This window comes from Quercus suber, unplaced genomic scaffold (genome assembly GCF_002906115.3).
Source record: "Quercus suber isolate HL8 unplaced genomic scaffold, Cork oak 2.0 scaffold_353, whole genome shotgun sequence".
NCBI lineage: Eukaryota > Viridiplantae > Streptophyta > Magnoliopsida > Fagales > Fagaceae > Quercus > Quercus suber.
In genome coordinates, this window is record NW_027069805.1 from 511,120 (window position 1) to 528,714 (window position 17,595).

Here is a 17,595-nt window from a genome sequence, read left to right on the forward strand (position 1 = left end):
CTACAAGGACAGGATTGAATTACACTAGACTAATTTAATCAGTGATTGAATACAATCGTTACTAGAATGGAATGGTTGCTGCATAAAACATACACAAAATTGCACCATAGGAAAATAGTGCATGAGTTCTAAAATTACAGCTACATTATAACCTTGAAGCAATTTTCTAAACTCTTAATTTTTTTTTTTTTTTTGATACCACTCTTGCGCTAAAATAATAGATTTGGTTTGAATATCCGTTTATACTAAAAAATGTCTAGATACGATGATAAAGAGTTACCATTAATCCAGAGAGTTGGCTAAATTGGTTGGGTTCTTGGTCTCAAAGTGCTTGTATTGGGTTTGACTAGGTGTGCTCCCTAGTTCGAGTCCTGCTACCTGCACTTTGAAAAGAATTTCCTAGACCAGTACTTTACCCCTTCGTGGGCTCACCCGGCACGAACAGTGATTAGTCTCTAGTTGAAAGCCTTAAAAAAACACTATAGAAAACCAAAAAAAAAAATTTACCATTAAAAGTCAACGTTATTACTTCTTAATAAACTTATATGGAACATTGTGATAAATGCTAAATTTTTTAGCATTTAGCACAATGTCAATAACTAAAAAAATTCTTTTTAATTCAACTTTCAATTTTCTCTCTCCATTTTTTTAATTCTTGGGCCTGGGTAATAGACTATTTTAATAAAAAAATTTATTCCACGTTTATGGAAATATATAAAAAATGGTAAAAAAAAAATTAGTTATCATTTGCTTTGGGTTCTGTTTTGAGTCAATATTATTTTAATGTGTTGTATGGAAGAATATAAGATGTGATATAAGGTATAATGTTAAATGCCACGTTAAAATATATATAATTACTTTTTGGTGTATTAAAATAGAAATGTTTTTATAACATCCAATGCAAATGCTCTTAATAAGTAATTTTTTTTCATAATTTAATCATAGTATTATTATAGGTAATGGCATCATTGTTTTAAAAACCGAACCAACAGGTAAAAATTAAGAACCAATCCCTTTTTCTAGTTCTTTGACTGTTTTAATTTTTAAAACCATGAATGAGATATAATGACTTTCGTTTAAGAATTTATAAAAGTATAATATTATTGGAGTTGATGATGGGGAAGAGAGAATTCAAATCATAGATGTCTCTATTAGAAACAACAGGAAATGTCGATTGAGTTATAAGAGATACTATATTATAAATTTACACAATCCAAAATCAAATCTATATAAATATATTTTATACTTGTATATATATAGTTATAAACATATAATATTTATATGTACTCGTATTCACAACCTTAATCCTAAATACATAATTATCTTTGGGTTTTGCTTGTTTAATAGCCAAACTTAATCATGCATGTGAATCATTTGCTAAATAAAGAAAAACAAACAAATTTTTCCTCAAGTCAAGCTCGAATTATTTATGAGCACTCCATCATTTAAAACCTTATACTGATCGCATGGTTAGCACCCTATATGTTGGTTTCCAAGTTTAAATCTTTTTTTCAAGCTGATAGAGATATCTTATAAACTTCTTTTTTAAATCTATATCAACAGGTGAGGCAATGCTAAGAGTATACCCCAACTATTAGGGACAAAATTGCTAAATGCCCTTTTTGGGCAAACTAAGCAGCGTTTTGCCCTATTTTTCAAACTAATTAGGAAAATGCCCCTCTTTTGAAACTCGATTTTCTCAAAATCGAGTTATAAAAAAAAAATCTGGAGCCCTATAGCGGCGTTTTTAAGGACCTATAGTGATGTTTCCAGGATCTATAGTTACGTTTTGTAACTCGACTTCCATTAAATTGAGTTATAAGCAATTTTTTTAATTTTTTTTTACCTATAACTTGATTTTATATAAATCAAGTTATAAAACGCCACTATAGGTCCTGAAAACGTCACTATAAGCTCCTTAAAAACGCCGCTAAAAGGCCTAAATCGATTTTGAGAAACTCGATTTTCAAAAGAGAGGCATTTTCCTAATTAGTTTGAGAAATATGGCAAAATGCTAGATTTTTTTTTTTTGAAGGGGCATTTGCCCATTTTCTCCCAACTATTAGCTATATCATACAAGATTGGTCCGAAAAGTTTTAAGATCATCTAAGTTGTCCTGCTGCAGAGCACAAAGATATGGGTTCCTGCAATTAGCTTAGAACAAATGGGTTTATTGAGAACTCTAATTATAATTGACCGAAGATTAGCTTCGGAGAAAGGGAGATAATCATGAAAATAGGTCAAGCCATTGTAGATGTCAATTGAATACAGTGAAAACCAAGTCTTAAAAGATTTGTTATACCAAGCTTTCAAACAAAGAGTAACTAGATAGTAATTTGTTATTTGAAATGAAAATGTGCGGGCACAAGATCTATAAAGACTTGAGTCGAGACTCTATGATGGTAGAGAATCATAATGCTTTGAGTCAAATTAATAGTTGTTTTCCATGAAAGTAAATTAATATATATTCCATGAAGATGCTGAAAATAATTAATACTTAAAACTCATTTTATCAGCACTAGAATTCTATTTCATGGTCTATCCATTCCTAATATAACGTATTTTGTGTCATTGTGATATTGTATAAAAGAGCAGTGTTGAAAAGAACAGGAAAAAAAAAAAAAACTGTTTTTCAAAAGAATATTTCTCTTATTACTGATGCAGAAGATTTGGTGAAAGCATCACAATCATTTTGTAAAGAATATGAGAACCAAGAAGTGAAAAAAGGATCCCATGTGAGCTCTGCTACAAGGACAGGATTGAATTACACTAAACTAATTTAATCAGTGATTGAATACAATCGTTACTAGAATGGAATGGTTGCTGCATAAAACATACACAAAATTGCACCATAGGAAAATAGTGCATGAGTTCTAAAAATACAGCTACATTATAACCTTGAAGCAATTTTCTAAACTCTTACTGTGTTCTTTGCTCTTATTCTCTTCACTCTTAATTATTAACCCAATGACAAATTATATTACAATACAAGACTAAATTTGATACTTTTCTGACTTGGAGATAAATTAAACGTCCATACTATAAATCGGTCATCAGGATGTTGTCACACCCTAGAAGTCGTGCTCATATTTGGAGTTTGAAGCAGCAAGGAGAGAAGCCCCTATACCAGACCCGTCTTTTGTGTGTTCTATAACCACATTCTTTGATTTTTCCAACCCTAAAATCTCTTTAACAGCATCTTTTAAGTATCTTTTGTACTGAGGGTAATGCTCATACAAGCCTCCATCCATAGCCACCACTGTCCTCTTCCCAAAGATGAGACCTGTTGAATCCTCTTCCATCTTTTGCAGAATCCCCACAATTCCTGCACCAGCTAAACGGCCACCTCGCATCACAATAGTGTCGCAAACCTCTAGGACAATCTTCCTTGCACTTAAGTTGCTCTCAACCTGATCCCAAGATTCAGAAGAAAACAAGAAAGAAAATTACTATTGCATAAAAGATTTCATAGAATACTTCAATGAAACGCTACATTTTTCATCGTAGTCAACATCCTACAAATAGGTCAAAGATATTCCAAGTATATGTCAATGGTATGCGTTTTCTATTTAACAAAACAAAGTTGCCCCAGCTTTTATTCACTTGCAATCTTTCAACACCCCCCCCCCTTTTTTTTTACAAGATACATGGAGGTCAACAAAACTGTCATTATCTTGAAAAAAATAATTATGAACCAGTGATGCAAAATTCCACTTGTTCTCATAGTTTAGTCAGAATGCCACTCATGTATGTTTGTGCGTGTAGAAATAAGTGCTTCTGTTATCTACTGTACTATATTCCTGCACTCACATTGATTCAAAATTTTAATATTATCAAGAGGTCTTTGAAAATTATTCTCACATATGCAATTTGTTCCCAGTCCATGCTTCCCAGCCCTCTTATTCACTATCACAAATATAGAGGTTGATTTTCAAAAGGATGGGACAATGCAAGGAGTTTACCCCAGCAATGTTATAGAGGATTGATCCAACAACATTAAGATCATCTGAGTTGTCCTGCTGCATGGCAGAAAGATCTGGAGTCCTGTCATTAGTTCAGAACAAACAGTTGTAATGAGAACTCTAATAATTGACCAAAGATTAGTTGTGAAGAAAAGGGAAATAGTCCTAAAGATAGGTCAGCTCACTGCAGATTTCACAAATAAGTGAAAATCAAGTTTTTCATGATTTGTTATACCTAGCTTTCAAGCAAGAGTAATTAGATTGTAATTTCTGATTTGAAATGAAAATGCAAGTGTACAACAATGCTGAAGATTTGTTGAAAGCGCAACAATCATTTTGTCAAGGATATGAGGACCAAAATGCGAATAAAAAAATAAGTCCCATAACGGGATACAGACAGCAACAGCCCAAATAGAATGCAAAGTAAATATAACTCAACCAAATAGCAACAGAATTCATTTAGATCTACAAGAACGACTAAAGGTGAATTTGAAATTTAAACTAGATTTTGCAAGAGTGAAAGTTCTACTTACCGGAGTACAAATGGAGTGGATAGTTTTTCTGGAACAGATTCACCAAACAAGGCTCCTTCTGCAGCCATCTTTAGTAGCACTCTTCGTACAATTTCACCGAGATACATTCCAGAGATTGTCTTCTCAAAGATCTGTCCATAAAATATGAACACCATTGATGACTTTGTATTCCATAATTCAATTATACCTTCAACAATAAATGAACATTTATGACAGAAACTAGAGCTTACCTGCTCACCAGGATTAATACTAGCAGCATCCATGTCTTTATCAAAAACAGTTAAAGGAAGACCATTCGAGAATGCTCCCCACTCAGTATTAACAATCTGCAATTTTTTTTTTTTTTTTTTAAATTTTAAATTAAGGATATAATCTAAACTACGGGTATTGTAAAAGTTATAAAGTGAGAGATAAGCATTGGGGAACTCATATACACCGTTCTTCCAGAAGGGGACACATGACCCTGCAGTTTAGGAATAGCATCCATCCGTTCAACATAGCAAGCATTGGTTCCAGTACCCAAAATGACAGCAACCATGACATCATCATCCCAGTATCTTGCTCCAGCTAATGTTCCAACAGTATCATTAACCTACTTTGCATTAATTTATAAAATCTTGATCAATTCATTGTTCTACAAATTTCTTCAAAGAAGAAGCTAACATAAGAACAACATACCAGGGCAGACACCCGCATATCCAGTCCTTGCCTATCCATAGCCTCATTTAAACAAGCCACTACGTCTCTTCCTGCCTGTAAGGAGTTCGAAGTTCTCCATTATGCTTGTATAAAGTTAACAAGTTTATGCCGCCACTATAAGAAATAGGGCTGAAATTTACCAAAAGAAAGTATTAAGGTCATTAAAATTGACCAAAGACAGCAAACAAAAGTTACTATAAGTCAGATCAGGCACAAAACACTACAGTAAAAGATTGTTCATAGTCTACTTTTCATTGAAATGGAATTGAAAAACTATTTTAAAAACCACCATTTGACCTAGATTCCATCAGGCTTTATTTCGCTTACAATTAGGTCCTTCCACATCATAAACCAACTCTCTTTCTGTATCTTGTCATACAAACTCATGTACAATATAAATCACAGCTTTGAAAAATTTTGAGAAGCTCCTCTGGTCGATATGGATATAGCCAACCAACTGAATCAACCAATGCCACAAGATACTTTCTTCCCAAACAGAAACTAACAAAAAGTCCTTTTCTGGAGCTGGAAGGGAAGTGCTAAAACAATTATGGGAGTACACGTTTTCAATAAATTTTATATCATAAACTGTTCCCCCTTTTTTTTTTTCAAGGCAATCATGTTATAACAGTGTCCCCCTCCCCAGCTGAGACTTTTCTCATTGAGCATAATCCTTTTTTCCACAACGTTATTTTATCATGCTTCAATATATATCCCTGCCACCTTTCAGGTATTACTGCTAATGGAATTGAATTGGTCGCACAAATTTCAATACTATAATCTACTTTCATCACGAATATTGTTGCTAATATAAATAGTAGAAACAGGGCAAAAATCATCAATAGCATCTCCTACTTATACCATTATAAAAATGTAAAATACAAACCGTTCCAGAGACGGCAAAACCCTTTGTCCACTTGATTAGTATGCCAGAGTCTATAGACGTCTGCCTCACAGGAAAAGAGAATGTGAATCCAATCTCCCTTTTCCTTCCAGGTGGCAGATGAAACTTTCCACCCTCCTTTTCTGCAAATTTTGCCAACCCAGAAGCTATAAAATCAAAAAGCTCCTGCAGTTTTGGACTCAAAAGAATTAATAACAGCTTAGCTTATAAATAAGTGGCCACATAACATACTAAACATTATACCAAAATGAAAACCCCCAATTGAGAGGGGATCAGGTGGGGTTGGGGATTAGAACCCAGGTTTCTCTCCGCAGAAAGAACCAGACAATCCTAATGAGCCACATGACTCTTGGTCAAAACACACTAATTTAAAAAATAAAATAAAAAAAAACACACACACACATAACAATGTACCAAAATGATGGGGGAAACAGACCTCAGAGGTACCAAACATGAGCTCTTGAGGTATGGACACTTGATCAAACTCGGTAGCGATCACACGCTCTTCCTTCCCACCTAACTGCACCCTTAGCACCCGGAAGTTTGTGCCACCAAGATCCAAAGCATAAAACAACCCTCTCTCATTCCTTTTACAATACATAACACATACTTTAGATAACATTTAATATTCATGTACACAAAATTGCACCCTCTTACAATTAAGAATCAAAAACAACTTTGGCACCAACTTTATAAAAAAATAATATAAATTAAATTAAAAATTCAGAGAAAGAAAAAGAAGGTTATTGATCTTTACTAGCATAAAGTTACTAACTTTTTTCCAACATATTATTAGGAATCAAAACCAAGTACATATTCATACATACAGTGAGAGGATCAAAGTAACAAAGAAACACACACCCAGTAGGGAGAGTATCAACATAGCTGAGGATCATCTTGAGATCACTCCCGCCATCAACGGCAAGACCAGCGCGCATATCAGCGGCCATTGCATCCGCCACGTGGCGCAAAAGGGGCAGAGGGGTAGCACAGTCGTGCTTAAACTTGGTCAAGATTGGGGCAACGCCAGCAGAGACAGCGTTACTAGATCGGACGGTCATGGTGAACCGAGGCATATTGATGCGCCCCCGTGATCTCGGAATACAAAACGATCCGACGGCTGGGGAGGTTGCTGTGACAGTTGACATTGCTTCTTGTTGTTCTTGTTGTCGACGGTGAGTACTGTGAAGAAAATTAGATACAGAGAGTCAAAACGAGGTTGAGATGCAGAGTAAGTAGAGTAGTACTAGTACATAATATTATTATTAATAAGGTTTCAAATTTGTATTATAAAAAGAAATACTATAGATTTAAGAAAGAAAGACATACTAAGCTAGTAAACTGTACAAGGTTTATGCTTACCGGTTTTGGTTTTGCTAACGACCTAAACTGGTCGTTACCTTCCAGTTATAAATTGTTGTTGTTTTTTTTATTTTTGTTTTTTGTTTTGGGGGAACAAAGCTACAGTTTGGGCGGACTAGCCGATGTGGACACAACAACATTTTTTTTGTGAACAACACAACAACATCTCTGCTTTGTTCTTGTTCTGGTCATATTCTCACATGAGATTGCGTGCATAATACGCGCACTGTCTGTAAACACTGTTGGCGATTCAAGAAAACTTTTTTTTTTTTTTACTTTACTTTCTTTGTTTTCTTCGCATGAATAAAATTTGTTGCCGGTTTAGGTTGAAGAATTTGCAGTGATGCAATGTTGATGGTTGTTCGTATTTTTCAGCAATTTAAGGGTATAGTTTTTTTAGAAAAAAAATTAAAATTTTTTTTTTGAAAAACAAACATACAGAAGGGTTTTCTATGGATTTATAAAATATAAAATGTAAATTGTAGAATTATTCTTTTAATCTTCAAACTTCTAAAACTCTCTATTTTGTCCAAACAAAACTTTTTTTTTTTTTAAATAGAGTTTCAAAACAAAACTTGAATGCCTTTAAAACTCTTTTATTAAGATTGTGCTAACGCCCAACAAGAAAAAAAACATGACTTTATTTCTTTAGTGGGGAACGGATTTGACTATTGAGGACGTATTAATTATATATATATATATATATATACTCTTTCTCCAAAAAAAAAAAAACTATATATATACTCTACACGGATATGAATGCGAAAACGTGACTTTATTTCTTTAGTGGGGAGCGGATTTGACTATTGAGGACGTATTAATTATATGTATATATATACTCTTTCTCCAAAAAAAAAAAAAAAAAACTATATATATATACTCTACACGGATATGAATGCGGTCTCTTGGAAGTCGTCATATCCTCTTATCGTCAAACAATGATAAATAAAAGACTAAGATGGAAAGAAATCATGGTTAGTACAAAAGGGCAATTGGATTGGAAGAACATATTTGACGAGTAGCATATAAACGGTCGTCATTTACTTGCAAACCATCATTGATAGTGACGAGTAAAGGTATGGACGAGTGTATGTGCATTAACTCCAGGCAGCAATCAATAACTGAGCAATGAATAGCACAAAATTGTTACCGTCATCCAATAATGTAGAATTAAGAACCAATTACGAATAGAAAACGTTGGAGTTAAATTACAATCATTAAGCATTGATTATCCAGCTGCAACATAATGGTTTGCTGAGAATTAACTTAGCCTAAGGCTACATAAAGCCAAGAAAAACAAGTAAAAGGACATAAACACACACTGCTATATAAGTTACAGTTTTTCCAGAGAGATCAAGCTAACTTAAGCATCGGAGGGTCATTGGTAGGCCCCAAATCGGTGCCTTTATCTATTGAGTGCTTTTTGTGAAACTGGTTTTACATGTTGTCCATCATACTGACGACAAGTCGTCCATCATACTAACTTAAGCATTAAAGGGTCCTTGGCAAGCCCCAAACCGGTACCTTTATCTATTGAGTGCTTTTTGGGAAACTGGTTTTACAAGTCATCCATCATACTGACAAGGAACATACTGATGGGGCAGATTCTTGCGTCATCAGTTTGGCGCCGTCTGTGGCAAGCGATTGAGTTGCAATTCTCTCAAGCTAACTTAAGTATTAAAGGGTCCTTAGCAGACCCCAAACCGATGCCCTTATCTATTGAATGCTTTTTGTGAAACAGGTTTTACAAGTCGTCCCTCATACTAACGAGGAACATACTGACGAGGCAGATTCCTGCGTCATCAGTTTGGCACCGTCTGTGGGAAGTGATTGAGTTGCAATTCTCTTAGGCAAGTCATCATCGTATCTCTACCAACAAAGTTCCTCGAGACACATGGACACTTAAACTTCATCACCTCTTATGAACCCAACCGTAATGGCCCAACAGATTCAAGCACTCACTGCTAATGTGCAAGAGTTGATGAAACAGAATGAAGAATTGAAGCAGAAAGCGCACCCTAGGACTCCAACTATGTCACAATCTCGACACAATCGCAATGATAACAATGACGAGGTCCGTAGTCCAGTGAGTAGTAGAAGGGATACTTCAGAGCATACCGCACAGTCAACTCATGGTAGTGACCAAATAATGAAAAACATGAGGAAGGAGTTGGACGAGGTCAAGAACGCCATGAAATGGAAAATAGCAATAAACCTAGATGGCATGATCAAGAGGACTGACTCACCCTTCACAGCTATGGTTCTGGAGTGCCCTTTGCCTCCCAAATTTCATCTTCCTCAAAACACTTTAGACCATATATAAGCATTCTGGAGGTCTATGATGGTACTAAAGACCCTTTGGACCATATATTAGCATTCAAAACACTTCTAAGCCTTCAGCAAACCCCAAATGAAGTTATTTGCAAGACATTCCCAGCAACCCTTAGGGGAGCAGTACGAGTATGGTTTAATAAACTACCTGCAATGTCCATTGCAAAACTTTGACTAACTAAGTGACTCATTTGTCAGTCACTTCATTGGAGGCCAACGCCATAAGAGGCCTACCTCCTGCCTGCTAACTGTGAAACAACAAGAAGGAGAGACCCTGAGGGAAATTGATGAGACTGACGAGCAGGTGATAATGACAACCTTCCAAGCTGGGCTGAACAACCTTAACCTCGTTTTCTCCCTGGGAAAACTCCTCCAACCTCGATGACGAATCTGCTGTTTAAAGCACAAAAATACATGAATGGGGAAGACGCACTGACGGCAAAAGGACTGATAGGCAAATGAAAGAAAGACAAAGGTGTAGAGTCACAAAGCAAGAAGAAGGAGTGCAAAGATAGTCTTATAGAAGCTAAAACTAGCAAAAGTAGTCTGGAGGCATCATCAAAAAAGAAGTTAAATTTCACCCATTTGATAATGCCTTTGGACAAGATCTTCATGCAGATAAAAGATGACCCTTCCTTGAAATGACCTAAGCCATTAAGCTCGTCTTCAAAGTGAAGAGATCCGAAGAAGTACTACCGCTTCCACAAGAACCATGGTCATTATACAGACGAATGTCGGGATTTGAAAGAACAGATAGAGGAGTTGATCTAAAGGGGAAGGCTCTAAAATTTTGTTAAGAAGGACTACCAAGTTTGTCAATGGACAGACGAGAAACATAATGACGACCAAAGAGAGGAAGATTGGGACAATCTCAAACCTATTGTGGGAGAGATAAGGATGATTACTGGGGGTCCAATCGTCGGAGGATCATACAAGTCCCTGAGGAAGGCGGTTCAGAGGTAGGTGAACAACGTCCATGTCAATCACCTAATGGCAAAACATCGACGCACTGGGAATGATGACATTGTCTTCTCCGAGCAAGATGTGAAGGGGGTCAAACAGCCCCATGATGATCCCTTAGTCATTATGTTGATTGTTGAAGGGTTCAACACCCGAAGAGTGTTGGTGGATAACAGAAGCTCGGCAGACGTAATGTACATAACGGCTTTCCAGCAGATGAAGTTGGATCCAAAGTGCCTCAAGCCTTTTGGATCTCCGTTAGTGAACTTCAGCGGAGATCATGTTTATCCAAAAAGCATAATTTCATTACAGATTATAGCAAGGACCTACCCTGCTCAAGTGACGAGGATGGTAGACTTCTTGATCGTCGATTGCCCTTCTTCTTACAATGTGATTCTTGGGCGACCAACTCTTAATTGCCTTAAGGCAGTAACTTCCACATATTCTCTGAAAGTGAAATTCCTGACCCCCCACAGAACTGGAGAAATCATAGGGGGTTAATTTTTGGCTCAGGAATGTTACCAGGCAGTCTTGGCGTCTAGGGAAAATCACACTTGGATGGTAGAAGAAGAACCACCCAAATCCATGGAGAAGGTAGAAATTGTAGTGCTAGTAGAAGGAGACCTATCGAAAACCACTAAGGTAGGAAAGGAGCTTCAACAGACTTTGAAGGACGAATTGGTGGAGTTTTTGAAACAGAACTTGGATGTCTTTGCATGGAGGCATGAGGATATGCCAGGGATCGACAGACGAGTGATAGAGCACAATCTTAACATCGACCCAACAAAGAAGCTCGTCCAACAGAAGTGACGAGTGTTTGTTCTAGAGCGGAACAAAGCAATCATGGAAAAGGTGGAAAAACTTTTAACTGCTGGATTCATTAGGGAAGTCTACTATCCAAAATGGCTTGCAAACGCGGTTATGGTAAAGAAGTCTAATGGGAAGTAGAGAATGTGTGTGGACTTCACTGATTTTAACAATGCATGTCCCAAAGACATTTTTCCCCTTTCCAGAATTAACTAGCTTATTGATTCAATGGCTGTCCATGAACTACTAACTTTCATGGATTCTTTTTCAGGTTATAACCGAATCCTAATAAAGGAAGAAGATCAGGAGAAAACCGCATTCGTCACTAGCTAGAGCTTATATTGTTACAAAGTCATGTCGTTCGAACTGAAGAATGTAGGAGCCACCTATCAAAGATTGGTGAATCAGATGTTTAGCAAATAAATAGGAAGGAATATGGAAGTCTATGTAGACGATTTGCTTGTAAAAAGCAAGGCAGCTAAAACCCATCTTGCAGACCTTCAAGAGGCGTTCGTTACTTTGAGAAGGTATAAGATGAAGCTTAACCCTATGCAGTGCCTCTTTAGAATCTCATTAGGAAAATTCCTAGGCTTCATGGTGTCTTAGCGAGGAATTGAGGCGAATCCAGAAAAGGTCAAAGTCATACTTGACATGGTTTCTCCTAAGACAGTCAAGGAGGTGCAAAGACTGACAAGGCGAGTAGCAACATTAAACAAGTTTGTCTCGAAGGCCACTGACAAGTGTCTTCCCTTCTTTAAAGTTCTTAAGCATGCTTTTCAGTGGATGAACGAGTGTGAGGCCGCCTTTCAAAGCCTCAAGGAGTATCTGGCCAAGCCTCAATTGCTAAGCCGATCAATTGAAGGAAAAGATCTGTGTTTTATACTTGGCTGTATTACCAACGGCCGTTAGTTCTGCTATGATCCGCGAGGAATCCAAAATACAAAGGCCAGTTTATTACACTAGTCAGGCTTTTCAAGGTGCCGAAGCTAAGTATCCATGCATGGAGAAGATAGCCTTCTCATTAATCGTGGCTTCAAGAAAGTTTCGTCCATACTTCCAGGCTCATACCATTATAGTTATGACAGACTAGCTAATCCGAAAAGTAATGAGCAAACCGGATGCTGTAGGTCACATGGTCCAATAGGCAGTAAAGCTAAGTCAATTCGACATCAAGTACAGGCCAAGAATAGCAACCAAAGCGCAAGCTCTAGTAGATTTCATTGAGGAATTTACTCTTGTAGGCTCTGATCAGGAAGCAGAATGTTGGAAAATTTGTTCAGATGGCTCGTTTGTAACAAGACTCGGTCGAGTCAATGTCGTAATGGCGTCACTAAAGAACGGCATCCTTAAATATGGGGTTCAGCACCAGTTTCCAGCAACAAACAACGCGGCAGAATATGAAGCAATCTTTGCCAGCTTAAGGGTTGCAAGAGCCTTGGGAGTTAAGAATGTGAGATTGAGGTCTGATTCCAAACTGATTATTAGATAAATAACCAACGAATATGAAGCAAATGAGGAAAAAATGAAGAAATACCTATTGGGATTAGTGCCCTTAAATTCTATTGTATGATGCTATGTATGATATTATGTATGACATGGTGTATGACTTAATATTGTAATTAATAAAGTTGTTTTATTATTACCTAAAATAATGGTAACATAAATATTCGGACATTATCATTTAGTCCATGAGATGCATAGTATGTGATTTAGTTATAGAAGATATAAGTCACAAGTTCTTTGTAAACTCAGAATTTTGGTTCGTAGTCAGTGATGAAATTGGATATTTGATCTGCGAAGACTATAACATATCAACTAAGATAATTTGTCTTGATCGTGGAAGTGGAGACTTCTAGTTGATATATTGATATGTTTTAAGAGTTAAGACATATTGAACTGGACCGCTGTGAGATTTATTATTCTTCTAATGACTGTCAATTGAATAATAAATCTCACGACTTATATTTGCATGAACTCTTAATCCTAAAAGAATAATAGACCTGATCATAAAGTGTATGTTGTTTTGATATATCAGGAGTGAGATCTAAAGTAACGGTCAAAACCTTAGTATGTTGGGCGGCCACATTTAGTGTTGATGGAACATATATTCTCAAGATGGAATTCATAGTCTCTTAATGGATATATAAAATATTTTTTTGAGATAAATTTAATGGGTTTAGTTATTCAGAGAGTTAGGCGTAATCACTTTGGTAAGAAATTACTAAAGTATATATTTATGAAATTGGATTTCATAAATATATAATGAATAACTTAAAATGATTAAATCGAGTACTCAAGGATTAAGATGTAGTAATCTTCAAAGTGGCAGTCTATATTCATGATTTTGAATTACTACGAATATTTTATTAAGAGGTTGCATGTATAATAAAGTCTTGGGATATAATTTATTAATAAGGCCTAGAGTGCAATTATATTTATATAGTGGTATTAAATATAATTAATGGTAACTTTGGATTTGTCAAGGGTTGACAGAAAAGCCTAAGGCTTATTGGAGCTAGTGTCTTATTAATCCATTTTGGTCCCACTCCAAGCCACACACTAAAGCCCAGTTGGAAAGGCCCAATAAGCCAGACCAATTTGATCCAGGGGTAATGTGAGATAGGGGTTCATTCTTCAAGCTCTTAACACGGGCATTCTTGTCTTTGCTGTACCTAGTGGCCATTTCTGCAAAAAGAAGGTTAGTAGGGTGAAAATCTATAAGGTAAGACAAGAAAGAACGAAGGATTGAAAACCACTCTTCTCTTCTTGGGCAATTTTCTTCAAAAAGTAAGTAGAAGGCTCGAGTCCAAGACAACACTCATACAGACGATGAAGGTCAACTAGTTCGTCGAAATCCTCAATTGTGAGGGCAAACTTAAGGGTGGCCTTAATTCGTCTGTGGTAGCGTTCCTCCAAAAAAGGACAATCAGCAATTGCAAAAAAAGGGGGCAAAAAAGATATCAAGAAAGCTATAAAACTTAAAACAATTTGTTTAATAAAGAGGAAAAGAGAGACGCACCAAAAGAAGGGATTTCCCATTTCCGTAGCAACCACGGGACCTCACCCCACAGGTCGTCAGACATGGTTTCCCATCCAAATCCAGAAATGAAGAAATGTTGTCACTTCCAATCTTGAAAGGAAGTAGGGAAGCTATGGATGATTCTAGACTCCCTATTCCAAGGCAGAAGTTCAAAATACCCATAATGGGTTCAAGTGGTATAGATAAAGAAACCCATTCAGGGTAATCATGTCCCCATCATGGACAGACACCTAGATCAACATACAACCAATGATCGTCTTCCATGCATTAGGGGCGAGCTGACCAGGTGCAACATTCAAAGCAGAAAGGAGTTGCATAATAAAGGGATAAACTGGAAAACGAAGGCCACACAAGAAAGTAGCCTTGTAAAAACTCACCTCGCCATGGGCAAAGGTGCATGCTTTCTTATTAGGATGAGGTAATCTTATAGATACCCCCTCAAGGAATTGAAACCTCTTACGAATAGATTTCAAATGTCTTGACTGTAAAAGGCAAGACTCAAAGAGAGCATGAAAGGGGATTGAAGGTGAAAGAACTTTAGAAGAATAGGGGTTTTTTGAAGAAGATGAGGCTTTTGAAGATGATGAAGGTTTTGACACTACAATTTCAAAATATTTATCAGAGGACTCACCATTGACAACAAACCAGTTTCTAACTCACTAGACCTAACGTCGCTGTCCTTGTACTCTATGGCAGTCATCTCTAGATGGTGGGCAATTAGAGAACGGCGAAGCAAGGGGTAAAGGCCAATCAAAACAGGCCTAAAAGCCCCATAGTCTCAAGGAACAAATAAACCTACGTAGGGATAGCGTCCACCAGAAGACTCAAGAAACATTCCTAACCTAGCAAAGAAGAACAAAACAGAGGGAGTTTTCTTCCTAATAAAATCAAAATCAACCATTAAGGGAGAAAAAAGAGTCTTACTATATAAAAGGTACAGGAACTCTCTTTTAGTAGAAGAAGAATATGAGAAGGCTTTTTGATAAATAAAAAAAGGGAGAAATGAATTCAATGCGTGGGAAACTCAACGAAAACACACACGTGCAGCCAACACAAACATGGAACGTGGCAATCAGCTGACGAAAATATAGCCCTGCAATAAATATGATGGGACGAGGATCTCGGGGCACGTACAAAGTGATCCGCCCAAAACAGACTTTCCATATTGCTTAGCTTGTCCAGACGATAGATGACAAAGGAATAAGGGGGGCAACTGACGAGTAGCATATAAACGGTCGTCATTTACTTGCAAACTGTCACTGACAGTGACGAGTAAGGGTATGGACAAGTGTATGTGCACTAAATCCAGGCAACAATCAATAACTGAGCAATGAATAGCACAAAACCGTTACCGTCGTCTAATAATGCAGAATTAAGGACTGGTTACGAACAGAAAACGTTGGAGTTAAATTGCAATCATTAAGCATTGATTACCCAGCTGCAACATAGTGGTTTCCTGAGTATTAACTTAGCCTAAGGCTATATAAAGCCAGGAAAAACAGGTAAAAGGACACAAATACACATTGCTATACAAGTTACAGTTTTTCCAGAGAGATTAAGCTAACTTAAGCATCAGAGGGTTCTTGGCAGGCCCCAAATCGGTGCCCTTATCTATTGGGTGCTTTTTGTGAAACAGGTTTTACAAGTTGTCCATCATACTGACGAGGCAGATTCCTGTGTCTTCAATATCTATAAGGATGACACAAAGAATACTGCGAGCAATGATAATGATTGATGATATATTGTTACTTATTTGTTTATGCTTAACAATTTTGTCGAATTTTTAGAAATTAGGGCCTGATTGGTAACATTGTTGTAATAACGTTGTTTGTATTTTTTGGAAATACATGTGGGTGAAAAAGTGTGTGAAAATATGAGTAATGTTATTTAAATATTGAAAATTGTTGCTAAAAACAAAAAGACTTATTCCCTCCAAAACAGAAGGAGTTGAAGTGGGATCAAAGAAGATGAAAAAAATATCTATTAGAGATGGATTAGAACATGAGCAGTCTTATTAGCTCTCCGAGGAACCCAGTTAAAAAAAGAAGACGAAGAAACTAAACTAGCTAAATACGCTTTGAGCAAAAGCTTTTTGATTCTTCTAGGAATTGAATTGCTAGGGAAAGTCAACCTTGGATGCAAACCTGGCAATTACTTTCAAAACTTACATTGATAAGCTTGTGTTTTATGATAATTGAGACAACCCACCTAAATGTCTCAACTTGAATAGGGACCTTGGTATTGATCACTTTGATAGAACAAGCAAGCACCAAATTCTCTCTCCAATTTCTAGCAATCATGGTAATAGCTGAGTCAATTTTTCCCACGACATCATAATCTTTATTCTCTCCCCTTGTTGGATTACTCCAATGAGTGACTGAAACTGGGGAGTTAGGTGGTTTGCAATGATTCTTGGACAAATCTGACCAGTGCTCATCTCATGGAATTTTCTTTGAACAACCCTATTCCAATTCTCCTCCGGTCGATTTAATTCCTTCAGGGACTACCTTGCTTCTCAAATGCCCCAAAGACTTGTGCAATATGTATTGACTTGGAGAGGCTCAGCAGATATTATAGATTTAGTCATGAACAATTGGAGATCACAAAAATATTGTCGGGCTATGTGGGTATATATCACACGTTCATGCCATCTCCAGCTCTCCACCCAAGTTTGTCACATATGTAATGAACCAGGCCGACATGATGCATTGCCCAACTTGGACCATTTTCAAGGAGTATTCTTTTATTAGATTCCACAGTTAATGATGAGGAGCTATACACCTCGGACTCAATTCAGTTTTTTATTATTTATTTTTTGAAACGAGCTGCTCCTCACCAATTGATCACATTTTTTATTTTTATATAAGAAAGAAATTATACTTTAACTTAATTTAAATAAATGTGTCTAAAACTTCCTTTTAGAGACTTAAACTCTAGTTTTTACCCTTCAACTCCACGAAAACTTTATATTTGTGAAGGGACTATTACGTCAAAAAT

At 36.6% G+C, this 17,595-nt stretch overlaps 1 protein-coding gene across 2 annotated transcripts; it reads right to left on the reverse strand.

The window, feature by feature from the left end:
• Positions 1 to 2,803: 2,803 nt before the first annotated feature.
• On the reverse strand, positions 2,804 to 7,573 carry LOC112026516 (hexokinase-2, chloroplastic). 2 transcript variants are annotated; one of them, XM_065760103.1, is made up of 10 exons: positions 7,461 to 7,573; positions 6,960 to 7,280; positions 6,535 to 6,685; positions 6,081 to 6,263; positions 5,174 to 5,248; positions 4,932 to 5,087; positions 4,726 to 4,821; positions 4,496 to 4,626; positions 3,963 to 4,044; positions 2,804 to 3,410 (listed from the first exon to the last, which is right to left on the reverse strand). In XM_065760103.1, exons 2-10 carry the CDS (start codon positions 7,244 to 7,246, stop codon positions 3,072 to 3,074), a joined length of 1,500 nt encoding a protein of 499 aa, XP_065616175.1. In that variant the 5' UTR covers positions 7,247 to 7,280; positions 7,461 to 7,573; the 3' UTR covers positions 2,804 to 3,071. The 2 variants fall into 2 exon arrangements, with proteins under 2 accessions (XP_065616175.1, XP_023914974.2); XM_024059206.2 differs by lacking the exon at positions 7,461 to 7,573 and having other exon boundaries at positions 6,960 to 7,371.
• Positions 7,574 to 17,595: the final 10,022 nt, after the last annotated feature.

Coding starts and splice junctions, on each gene's coding strand:
- LOC112026516 (XM_065760103.1), bottom strand. CDS start 7,246: ATGTCAACTGTCACAGCAACCTCCCCAGCCGTCGGATCGTTTTGTATT. Junction 6,686..6,959: donor GTTGATACTCTCCCTACTGG/GTGTGTGTTTCT, acceptor GTATTGTAAAAG/GAATGAGAGAGGGTTGTTTT. Junction 4,627..4,725: donor GTATTAATCCTGGTGAGCAG/GTAAGCTCTAGT, acceptor TTTTATGGACAG/ATCTTTGAGAAGACAATCTC.